The sequence below is a fragment of the Silene latifolia genome, chromosome 9, assembly GCF_048544455.1.
Source record: "Silene latifolia isolate original U9 population chromosome 9, ASM4854445v1, whole genome shotgun sequence".
In the NCBI taxonomy this organism is placed as follows: Eukaryota; Viridiplantae; Streptophyta; class Magnoliopsida; order Caryophyllales; family Caryophyllaceae; genus Silene; species Silene latifolia.
In genome coordinates, this window is record NC_133534.1 from 128,490,413 (window position 1) to 128,503,512 (window position 13,100).

The 13,100-nt window shown below is 37.9% G+C and overlaps 1 protein-coding gene across 1 annotated transcript; it reads right to left on the reverse strand.

The window, feature by feature from the left end:
• Nucleotides 1–11,669: 11,669 nt before the first annotated feature.
• LOC141601583 (uncharacterized) lies at nucleotides 11,670–12,893 on the reverse strand. Its single transcript, XM_074421878.1, has 2 exons — nucleotides 11,981–12,893; nucleotides 11,670–11,836 (listed from the first exon to the last, which is right to left on the reverse strand). The coding sequence occupies exons 1-2, from the start codon at nucleotides 12,891–12,893 to the stop codon at nucleotides 11,670–11,672; spliced, it is 1,080 nt and encodes a 359-aa protein (XP_074277979.1).
• Nucleotides 12,894–13,100: the final 207 nt, after the last annotated feature.

The window sequence follows — 13,100 nt, forward strand, 5'->3', positions numbered from 1 at the left end:
TCAACGATATTGATGCTTATAGTGACTTCGCTATGGAAGCGGGTGCGATAAAGAACGTACTCATCTTTGCAATGGAAACCAATTTGCAGAGACGCTTCATTGCCCAAGGTGCAAACAAGATTTTCACCATGCTCACTAACGAATTCTCAAAAGCACCGAGAATCGTTACTTCTGAGCATACCTGTCGCTTCTTTGATGCGAAACTCCAGAAGGGCCAACCGGTTAGCCCACACATTCTTCACATGATTGAGAATGTCGAGAAGCTGGAGGCACTTAATTGCAAAATCAGTGAGAGCATAGTCATTGACGGAATGCTTCATTCTCTTCATGATGGTTTTGCCCTTTTCAGGGCGAACTACTACATGAATGACTTGGAAAAGAGTCCTCATGAGCTACACTCCCTTCTCGTACAAACCGAGAAGGATATGAAATTGAGTGGGAGCATGAAGCAGGGTGTTCTCACGATTTTCAACAAGGGTAAAGGTAAGGGCAAGGCTCATGGCGACCTAGATGTAGGTAAGTCAAAGTTTAAAAAGCCAGGAAACGGTAAGAGTTGGCCCGGTGAGACTAGTGGCACACAGGGGAAGGCAAAGAGCAAGGGCGGTGACATTGAGTGCCACCATTGTCACACGACTGGACATTGGAGGAGGAACTGTCCCGTCTACCGTGAGGACATCAAAGTAGGCCGCGTCGTTCCTGTTGGTATGTCATCTTATATTCATATGATTGAGATTAACCATGCAAGTTTTGGAACTTGGGTACTTGATACTGGTTGTGGTTCTCATCTGTGTAATCATTTGTAGGGCCTAAAGAACATCACACCTCTCGGAAAGGGTGATGTGGACCTGCGAGTTGGGAATGGAGCACGAGTTGCTGCAGTCTCGAAGGGAACATACGTAATCCAACTCCCTAGTGGTTTTGAGTTATTTTTATAACTGTTACTATGTACCCAGTTTATCTAAGAACATTATTTCTATTTCCGTACTCGATATAGACGATTTTGCATTTTCAATAAAACATAATAGCTGTATTTTCTTTTTAATGAAATGATTTATGGCAAAGCAGTTTCCATGAATGGAATTTACATCTTAGATCAAACCACGGAAGTATTACACGTGAATAATAAGAAATTAAAGGTTGGTGACAAAGATCAAACCTATCTATGACATTGTCGAATGGGACACATAAATGAGAAACGTGTAAAGAAACTCGTCGATAATGGGACTATTCCCGCATTCGAATTTTCTACATACGGCACGTGTGAATCATGTCTCATTGGCAAAATGACTCGAATTTCCTTCAAAGGCGTTGGAATGCGCGCTAGTGACCTATTAGGACTCATACATACTGATGTTTGTGGACCTATGTCAATTACCGCTAGAGATGGCTATAGATATTTTATCACTTTCACGGACGATTTGAGTAGATACGGATATGTCTACTTAGGCCCTGTTCTTTTGGACTGAAATTGTCTGAACTGAACTGAACTTAATGGAGCTGAACTGAACTGAACTGATCTTAATGGAGTTGAACTAAACTGAACTGATCTGAACTGAACTGAACTGAACTGAACTGAACTGAACTGAAATAATAATAAAAAGATTATATTAATAATAATAATAATAATTATTATTATTATAATAATAAATATTATAATAATAATAATACCAATAATAATAATAAATATTATAATAAAAATAATATCAATAATAATAATAAATATTATTATAATATTATTCATTAATAATAATAATAAAATATTAATATAATCTAATAATAATAATCTAATAAGATATATAAAAAATAAAATATTAATATAATAATAAATAAAGTAATAATAATAATAATAATATATTAGTGATATAAATGATAACATTATTAATAATAATATAATATATTAATAATAATAATTAAAAAATAAATAATAATATAATAATAATAATAGGTCTAATATAATAACTTATTAACATAATAATATTAAATATAATTATAATAATCATAAATATGTGATTAATAATGAGTATATTAATAAAATAATAAATATTAAATAATAACTTATTAATATAATAATATTAAATATAATAATAATAATAATAAATATGTTATGAATAATATTACTAATAATAAATATATTAATAAAATAATAAATATAATAATAATATAATAATAATAATAATAATAATAATAATAATAATAATAATAATAATAATAATAATAATGATAATAATAAATGTATTAATTATAAATATAATAATATAAACAATACGAATTAATTATTAATAAATATAATAGTAATATAATAAATAAAAAATAATATAATAATAACAATAGTAAATACATTAATATAAAAATAATAATAAGAATATCAATAAGAATAATAATAGTAATGTTGAAATAAATGAATCGAATCGAATCGATCGAATCGAACTAAATCGAATCGAATCGAAATGAATTGATTTGAATTGAATCGAATCGAATCGAATCGAATGGAGCTGAATCGAATCGAATCGAACTAATTAGAACTGAAATTAAGTCCAAAAGAGCAGGGCCTTAATGAAGCATAAAAGTGAGTCCTTTGAGAAATTCAAGGAATACCAGAACAGGGTTGAAAACCAACTGGGTAGAAAGGTTAAAGCACTCCATTCAGATCGGGGTGGCGAATATCTTTCAAATGAGTTTGATCAACACCTTAAAGACTGTGGAATCGTTTTGCAGTTAACTCCACCTGGAACACCTCAATTAAATGGTGTGTCCGAACGGAGAAATCGAACCTTACTTGATATGGTTCAATCCATGATGAGTCACACGGTAGTGCCTGATTCATTATGGGGTTTTGCTCTTTTGTCAGCTGCTCTTATACTTAACCGAAGTCCGACTAAAGCTGTCGACAAGACTCCATATGAAATGTGGAAGGGAACGGTCCCTAACTTGTCCTTTATTCGGGTTTGGGGCAGCGAGGCTTATGTCAAGTGGAGACACGAAGATAAGCTCGGCCCGCGATCGGTCAAGACATACTTTATAGGTTATCTAAAAGGAACATTTGGTCATTACTTCTATTCGCCCACCGAACATCGAGTTTTTGTTGCGGCTAGTGCGACGTTCTTAGAGAAAGAATTTCTCGAGAAAAAGACGAGTAATAGAACCTTCGAGCTGTTGGAGATTCAAGAACCAACAACCGAGGAACGGATGGAGGAAGTTGTTCCTCCAACTGATGACACGGTTAATATTCCCGAGGAACCTAGGAGGCCGGGTAGAGTCTCTCATCCTCCGGACAGATACATTTGTATGGTCGAGGAGAATGACGTTTTACTCCTAGAGAGTAATGAACCCGCTACCTATAAAGGTGCTATGGCCCGTTCCGACTCAAAGCTATGGCTCGAAGCCATGCAATCCGAGATGGACTCCATGTATGGGAATGACGTATGGGATCTTGTTGATTTACCTAATAAGGTAAAACCTCTACAGTGCAAGTGGCTTTACAAAATAAAGCGTTCTGTAGACGCGCAACCAGATACCTATAAGGCACGACTAGTGGCAAAAGGTTTCACTCAAGTGCACGAATTGCATTATGATGAGATTTTTGCACCTGTAGTCATGCTACGTTCCATTCGAATAATCTTAGCGATTGCCGCATTTCATGACTATGAAATTTGGCAAATGGATGTAAAACCGCCTTCTTAAACGGTTATTTGGAGGAAGAGTTGTACATGGTGCAACCCGAAGGTTTCATAGATCCTGAACATCCTAAGAAAGTATGAAAGCTTAAGCGTTCCATTTATGGACTTAAGCAAGCTTCTCGGAGTTGGAATCATCGTTTCGACCAGGTGATAAAAGAGTATGGTTTCACTCGATCGGTCGAGGAACCATGTTTATATATCAAGTCGAGTGGGAGCAAGATTGTATTCTTGATATTTTATGTCGATGACATACTCTTGATTGGGAATGACATTCCTCTCTTATCTTCGGTTAAAGGATGGTTAAAGAACCATTTCCAGATGAAAGATCTGGGTGAGGCACAACGCATTTTGGGAATCCATATCTACCGAGATAGATCACGACGGACGTTATCACTTAGTCAGGAGTCTTATTAGGATAAGATTCTTGAAAGGTTCAGCATGACCAACTCCAAAAAGGGGAACCTTCCAATGACGTCTGGGATGCAGTTGAGCAAGTCTCAGTCACCCACGACGCCTGAAGGAATTGAGCGCATGAGTCGTGTTCCTTATGCATCTGCAATAGGATCAATCATGTATGCCATGATATGCACACGTCCAGACGTGGCATATGCATTGAGTATGACGAGTCGGTACCAAAAGAATCCATGTACCTACGGAGGACTAAGGATTGGGTATTGACTTATGGAGGAGACACTAAGCTATGCGCAATCGGTTACGCAGATGCCAGCTCCCAAACGGATCGAGATGATTAGAAATCCCAGTCTAGATTCGTTGTTACTCTTGATGGTACTGCGGTCAGCTGGAATAGTTCCAAACAGGAAGTTGTAGCAGATTCTACTACCGAGCCATTGAAATATGATAAGCATGGAGGGCACGTTATATCCATGAGAATTAAACGTGTACCTGAGTTATAGTAGTTGATTATGAATTCGATACGTTATCTTTTCCATATACTATTTATAACTTCATCGTTTTAATATAATATTTTGTTTTTCATGTGGATTGTACTGACAACATTGAACGCCACAAAGTGAACTGAATTACATTATATTTGTTTGGTCCGTAATCGCCTTAAAGAGCTGATAACTCTGGCTATTATATTGTGCAGTCGATTGATGGTGGGTTCAACGAGCCATAAGTCAAACGGTTGACTGATCGATCACAAATGCGAGATTATAACGATACCTCGTAGGACAAATTTTTGTGACAACGTAATGGAGTCCTAAATGTTTAAAAACATTCGGTGCCAGGTCGTGGATAGGACATCCATTGTGTTCCTAGAGTCGATTCTTTTGACTATAGACTGTCTCTTGAGATTAAGGCAGTTTTTGGGTGACTTTGGTTTCTTTCTCACGGTCTGCCGTAACTGGAGGCTAAGTAGATTTTTTCGGGGTCATTTCATACTATGCTTACATCTGCAGGATTCGAGTTGAGGAAAATATCCAACCTTTATCAGGTATAGTTATTTCTCAGGACCACTCGAGGAGTTGTAACTGAAATGCATGGCCATGCTCGAATGATGATTCGTTTATCAGTTAAGTTACTCTCTAGTCGGGGAAACCACTCTTGATACAGATCACTTGTAAAATACGACCTTTGTGAATACAGATTTTGCAAATTGTTTTACATTGAGTGGGAGAAATTTTAGGATATGAGAATCGGTTATCGCACATACACTTGTGAGGACAAGTGGGAGTTTGTTGGAGCTTGTGTCCTCCACAAATTAGTGTGATAACATTTGTAAATCTCTTACAGGTTCACAAGGGTATACTTCGTATTTTATCAGTTGATTAACGATTACCTAATAACGGTTGGCTTGCTAGAAAGTTTGACGTTATTATCATACAGATGGCGGTGATCAACTGGTCCCTAAAAGTCACACCTAAAGGATGTGTTTGAGAGATGTGGTTATGAAAATATAATCACATTGATGCCTTATATGACTAAACAGTTAGTCAATGTGTTGATGAGACGATTATTTAATGCCGATTAAATAATATTAGTTGAGACGAATTAACTGTCGATTCGTAAATTGAATATAATAAGTTATATTTAATTAATGTATATGATGTAAGCGTGGACGAATTAAAATGTTAATTCATAATTAAATATAATCGGTTATATTTAATCAGCAAGATGAATGTGTCATAGTGGTAATAGTAAGGGTACTCAAACCAAGAGGTTATGAGATCGATCCTCACTAGATGTCAATTTATATTTAACACATTTTATACATTTTTGGAATAACCGAAAATAAGAAGATATATCCTCTTATAATTTCGGTATATGGGCCGAAAATTTGGAAGGAAAATATCGACCCTATTACACCTTATACTCGGTTTTATAAGGGATGGGGAGATCATTAATTTTCGAACCTAATTTTAACCTAGCTATGCTCATCATATCTCTCATCAGAAAATCACACAAAAACCCTAATATTTACAGAAAATTGGGGATCTCATTCTAGCAATTTGAGGGGCATTTCTCGGAGCATCTTGGGTGCAACTAATAGGTGAATATCATTGCGATATTGTTCTTAGGCCGAATTTGCTAGGACCGAAGGTTGATTCTTCATCCCTTTTCTATTTTGTTTATGTAATTTATTTTATGACTTGTATTCATCATTATAAAGTCGTTATAATCCTTAAAGTTAAAGGGATGCATACAGATAAATCCCACAGTGATGTGGTGTCGTCACTGGGTTGTGGGTACGTCTAGGTGTGTCCTGGTATTGGTATGATGGTCTTATATTAGTTTCTTGTTCATAACATTGGCATGCTATATATTTACATATAGTAGTGTGTTTTATGTCTTATTATCGAAACTGGCGTGTTTTGGTGGTATGTAAATCATCACCTATTTCCGGAATGGCCTGTGTGTAAAAACAACGGTAAAACAAGAATATAAATTAAGTTCAAGGTGCCGAAAACACCCTGACACCGCGGTAGCTACTGAATAAAAACTGAGTACTCAAATGGAAATACAAGGTCTACGCGGAATAAATACCCCTATAACCGAAATGAAATAAAAGTCTAAAAGCAAGAGTCAAATAAAACTAATAGAGTGCGCTAAACAAGGCGCTTGCTAGCTCACTCGATGAAACCCCAGCAGATAATAATAAGCAACCATCAACCACCTGTCAGTCATAAGAATGACAGTCACAGTCATTGGGGACTAACTTGGACGTCCTCCCAGCCATATCACATCACAATAAAGCAACCAAGTAGTTAAGACATATCAATAATATGTAAATAACTTACCAATAACATTTTATATAATTAAAATTATAAGCTCATTATAAAATAAACACACTTTAAACTAAATAAATCAAATGACTCATTTAATAAACGTAAACTTATTAAGCCAAACATATTAAATCAGTTACCACTCAGTAAGGCGAAACGTCAAGGCAACCCATCACTATTGCCCTATCCCTATGGTAGGACGACGATAAATATACGGTCTCAGTCTAAGTATGGCCACACTCTCGGGAAAAGCGTACCCCGATTCGACAGTCACCAAGCCTATAAACATCTGGGCTGATGACCCCATAGACTCCATATTATCCTATAAACAACCGGGCTAATAGGATGACTCCGACCTGCCTAAACTGCCCATACACACAGCTACTAGGATAAAAGTGAAGCAGATAATATAAGACGGTTCTTCACTACTCGAGTTGGTTAACTAATTAATATGAATCAAAAATTATAAAGTTACGAATGTTATTAAAATACTCCCAGTTGCAACGCAACATATGTTAATCATTAACAAAAACCCACTTTCTCACATTGACACTATAACATACTACGTATAATCTTCATACATATACCGAACTTCATAAGCGAAATTACTTTAGATAAACAAATACGAATGTAAGGGTCAGAAATGCATTCACAATGTTCCATGCTATTATTTAGTAAGCATTTATGTACTTTGCTAGCAAAATAAACAAGCTAACCCATTAGATTAAGGATTTATGTCCACACATTGACAGTATGAATAATAGCTCTCTATAATCACACTAAACAAGATCAGAATAGTTCCATCATGTTACAAAGTTAATCAATTGAATCATTATTATGCATTAACCATTATAACGAGAACATGGGTTAATTTATAAATGAAACAACCAATAGAAGGACACCATCATAATCACAACTAAGAGAATCGTACCAACATTAGGAAACAATACAGTGAAACTCACAAGAAACCACACCTCTGACCATGAGCTGCTCTATTTTCGCACACGACCAAACTCGTATAGGCAGTCTCAACAATAGTACGATGAGCCAACAGAAATATCACGGTAAAACACACACTCGCATACAAAATACTTACATAAATCATTGAATTAATATCAACTAATTTAGCATACAAGACCGCAAAACCACGATGTAATACCGAGGATAGTCGTCTACGTTACCTCTTAGTGCTTAATATTCAATGGAATAGTCAACAACGTAAGAGTCGGCGTCCGGGTCGACCGAGTTGAACCTATGTCGGAAACGGTACGGAAACGGCATTAACATACACGTTTTAAAGCTTAAAGGAGAAACGTATAGTATGACAAAGAGGAACGAAAATGATACTGCTGGAATGCTTACCGCGAGATGAAGACAATAGCGCAAAAATTACCGAAAACCGTTAAGAAATGAGGGAGAACGGAAATGCCGAAGAAGAGTGTTTGAATTGGAGAAAAAGATGAAGAAGAATGAGAAGTGTTTGATGCAGGGTGACTTAGAATAGCAGCGTAGTATATAATCTGTTTCAAACTTAAACGTGCGATTATAGCCCTAACTTCGTGGGATATGGGTTGTTTTAGTAACAACTCTATTTCATGGATTTGACTGGTTAATCGGTTACAGTTTAAATAAAAACTTAGCGATTAAACTTTGTCTCAAGACGGTTTAATAAAATAACGCGGTCTATTTAAAATAAATACGTATTCCAAAAATAATATATGAGTTCAAAATAATTAAATTTATATACTTCATAAAATCTTCTAGCGTTTTAAATAATAAGTATAGTTTATTATTAAAATTATCGCTTTATCATAATAGACTTTACGACGACTTAGAAAATGTTTTAAAGTCGATTAAAGAAATTTAAAACTCGTGAATAACGAATATTATGACGGAAAAGCGCGGGTGTTACAGTCTTCCCCACTTATAAAAAGTTTTGCCCTCGAAACTTAACGCGAGAAAAACGAAGGTAAGAAAGAAAACAAGGGATCGAATTAAATGAGAAGATAATAATTAATTACCTCTCTTAAAAAGATGGGGGGTGCTTTGCTCGCATAGAGTATTCAGTCTCCCATGTCTCTTCGTCGAACTTGTCTCACCTCCAAAGAACTTTAACTAAAGGCACAACTTTATTTCTAAGGCATTTTTCCTTCTTATCCAAGATGCGAATAGGTCGCTCCTCATAGGTCAGGTTAGGCTCAATTTCCAAGACTTCAGTTTGCAAGACGTGCCTGGAATCGCTAATGTACTTTCTTAGCTGAGAAATATGGAACACGCCGTGAACCTTCCGAAGATTAGGTGGCAACTCCAATTTATATGGCACTGAACCAATTCTCTTTATCACCTCATAAGGACCCACATACTTAGGACTCAACTTCCCTTTAATTCCAAACCTTCTAACACCCTTCATCGGAGAAACTTTGAGAAACACCTTGTCGCCCACCTCGAACTCCAAAGGTTGTCGTCTTATATCTGCATGATATTTTTGTCTATCTTGAGCTGCCTTCATCCTTTCTCGAATAAGTTTGACGCCATCAATGGTCTCTTGTAGCTTCTCAGGATCCAATTCACGGACTTCACTAGCTTGATCCCAACATAACAGACTGCGGCATTTCCTCCCGTACAAAGCCTCGTAAGGAGCCATCTTGATAGTTGCATGGTAACTGTTATTGTAGGAAAACTCAACCAAAGGCAAATTCTTCTCCCAATTGGCTTGAAAATCCAAGGCACAAGCACGAAGCATGTCTTCAAGGGTTTGAATAGTTCTCTCTGTCTGTCCATCTTTAGCGGCATGAAAAGCTGTACTCATCATCAATTTGCTACCCATAGCTTTTTGCAATGCTTGCCAAAAACGGGAACAAAATCTCGGATCTTGATCGTACACAATCTCCAAAGGAACACCGTGATATCTTACTCCCTCATCTACATATGCACTTGCCAAACGATCTAAACTCCAAGTCTCCGTGATTGGCACGAAACAAGCACACTTTGTCAGACGATCCACGATCACCCAAACAGCATCTTTACCACCAATAGTTCTCGGCAATGCCATCACAAAGTCCATAGAGATAGACTCCCACTTCCAAGTAAGAATCGCCAACGGCTGCAACAAACCACCCGGTCTCTTATGGTCAATTTTAACCTGCTGGCAAGTAAGACACTTACTCACAAACTCAGCAATGTCATTCCTCATGCGAGGCCACCAAAAATGGAGCTGTAAGTCTTGATACATCTTATCACCACCTGGATGCACTGAATATGACGTATGATGCGCCTCACTCAAAATTTTACCTTCAACTTGACATTGTCAGGGATACACCATCTACCTCGAAACTTGAGAACCCCATCTGGATCGACTCCAAAACCAACAGCTTTACCATTACCCAACTTAGAACGGATCACATCCAACTTAGAATCAGCAACCTGCTTCTCTCGGATCTCCCAGAACAACTCCGGTTCAGCCACCATGGCATTCAAGCACGCACTCTAGGTTCTACGAACTCCAAATTAAGCTTTCTGAACTCTGCACACAAATCATCTGGCAAAATTCTGATAGAGCTAACAGAATGAACGGTCTTCCTACTGAGAGCATCAACTACAACATTGGCCTTCCCTTCATGATAAAGCAACTCCACATCATAATCATTAACCAACTTTAACCATCGTCTCTGTCTCGAGTTTAAGTCCTTTTGAGTGAAAATGTACCTGAGACTCTTGTGGTCGGTGTAGACGCGGCATCGAACTCCAATCAAGTAGTGTCGCCATATCTTAAGAGCATGTACCACAACTGCTAACTCTAGATCGTGCGTCGGATAATTCACCTCGTGTACTTTCAACTGCCTTGAAGCATAAGCAATCACCTTTCTATTTTTCATCAGGACACAACCCAACCCATTCTTAGAAGCATCGCAAAAGATGTCAAACTCAACACCATCTTCGGGTAAGGTCAGAACAGGAGCAGAAGTCAGTCTTTCTTTAAACTCTTAAAAAGCCTTCTCACACGCCTCAGACCAAATAAACTTTGATTCCTTCTTCAGCAACTGAGTCATCGGTCTTGCCAGTTTAGAAAAATCCTTAAATCTGCGATAATAACCAGCCAAACCCAAGAAGCTTCGAATCTCATTGACATTAGCCGGACTCTTCCATTCCAAAACAGCCTCCACCTTAGAAGGATCCACCATTACGCCTTCCTTTGAGATGATATGCCCCAAAAATGACACCTCCTTTAACCAAAATTCACACTTAGAAAATTTTGCATACCACTTCTGCTTACGAAGAATATCGAGTATTGCACGGAGATGCACTTTATGCTCGCTCTCACCCTTGGAATAAATCAAGATGTCATCAATGAAAACCACCACACACTTATTCAAATACTCCCTGAAAGTCCTATTCATCTGGTCCATGAAAACGGCAGGAGCATTTGTCAACCCAAAAGACATCACCTTAAACTCGTAATGACCATATCACGTACTGAAAGCTGTCTTCGGGATATCGGCCTCCTTAACTGGAATCTGATGATAGCCTAATCTCAAATCAATATTGGAGAACACACTTGCACCCCTCAACTGATCGAATAGATCGTTAATCATGGGTAACGGGTACTTATTCTTGATGGTCACACGGTTCAGTTCACGGTAGTCTATACACAGCCTCATACTACCATCCTTATTCTTGACAAACAAAACAAGAGCATCCCACGAGGAAGCACTCGGGTGGATAAAACCCTCTCGATCATTTCATTTAGCTATTTCTTCAATTTTTGTAATTCGATAGGAGCCACACGGTAAGGAGCCTTCGCAATAGGTCCGGTCCCTGGTACAAGATCGATAGCAAACTCAACGTCCCTCTGTGGAGGTATACCTGGTAGCTCATCTGGGAAAACATCTGCATACTCACTAACAACCGGAACATCTTCAAGTTTTGGTAACGATGGAGCACTCGTCACCACACATAGATACACTTAGTGTCCTTTCCTCTACATGCCAATAAGCTTCATTGCTGAAATTAACTTGATACCTGGTTACATTCTTATTCCTCTATAAGTCAACTTCGTACCACACGGACTCTTAAGAAAAATCTTCTGGTCTCGACATTGAAATCTAGCATCGTAACGGGATAACCAATCCATGCCTAGAATGATGTCAAACTCGGCTAAGGACAAACTAATAAGAGTAGCAGGAAGGATAGATCCCGCAATAGAGATAGGAACATCCTTGAATACCGTGGAACATGAAACAACTTCGCCCGATGGTAAAGATATAGGAGTGGTCTCAGCAAAATGGGAAACAAGAGCAGCTTTCTTTGCATAGGATGCAGATATAAAAGATAAAGATGTGCCAGTATCAAATAAAATATAAGTAGGAATATCTGAAACTGTAAACATACCAGTAATCACATTTGGGTGTGCCTCAACCTCAGCACGGCTCATCACGAAGATACGTCCCTTCGGCTTAGGGACATTCACAGCAACAGGAGTAGTATCCTTCTTGGGACAATCAACAGCTTTGTGACCTTGTTCTTTGCAATTATAACATCCCAAAGGATTACCCTTACAGTCCCTCCCAGGATGGTAGGTCTTCTGGCAACTGTAGCATACTTTGTATTTGTTCTGAACATTCTTCTGAAATCCCTTCTGGTTCTCATGCTTGCCCTTCTTGTAACTGTAGGCATGCGAAGTAGAAGGAGTAAACGACCTCTTGGAAGATTTATCACTCTCAGCTACCGTCTCAAGTCTGACCGCCTTAATAGCACCCTCAGCCCAAAGAGCTTCATCATAAACACGAGCAAAAGTATCAGTATCCCTTCTCACCATACCATAGATCTTAGCCTTTAACCCCTGCCTGAAAAAGAAAGTCCCCTGTGCTTCATTAGGAATCATAGGTTCAGCAAAATGGGCTAGAGCATTAAACTGATCAATATATTCCTGTACGGACAAATCCCCTTGCTTGAAATTCAGGAACTCTGCCATCTTCGGGTGTTTCAATTGAGCAGGATAGAATCTTGCTTCTAAAAGAGTCTTGAATCTCTCCTAGCCAAAACTTGGTTCCAAGGTAGAAGTGGGACCAGTCATAGCCTACCAACGATCAGCTTCTTTCCCGAGAAAATGTGCAGCAATGTTAACTTTATCAGCCTGTACAACACGGTAGAGAATGAAATGCTTCTCCATATCCCTAGT

Coding starts and splice junctions, on each gene's coding strand:
- LOC141601583 (XM_074421878.1), bottom strand. CDS start 12,893: ATGGCAGAGTTCCTGAATTTCAAGCAAGGGGATTTGTCCGTACAGGAA. Junction 11,837..11,980: donor TTTTCTTAAGAGTCCGTGTG/GTACGAAGTTGA, acceptor CAAAACTTGAAG/ATGTTCCGGTTGTTAGTGAG.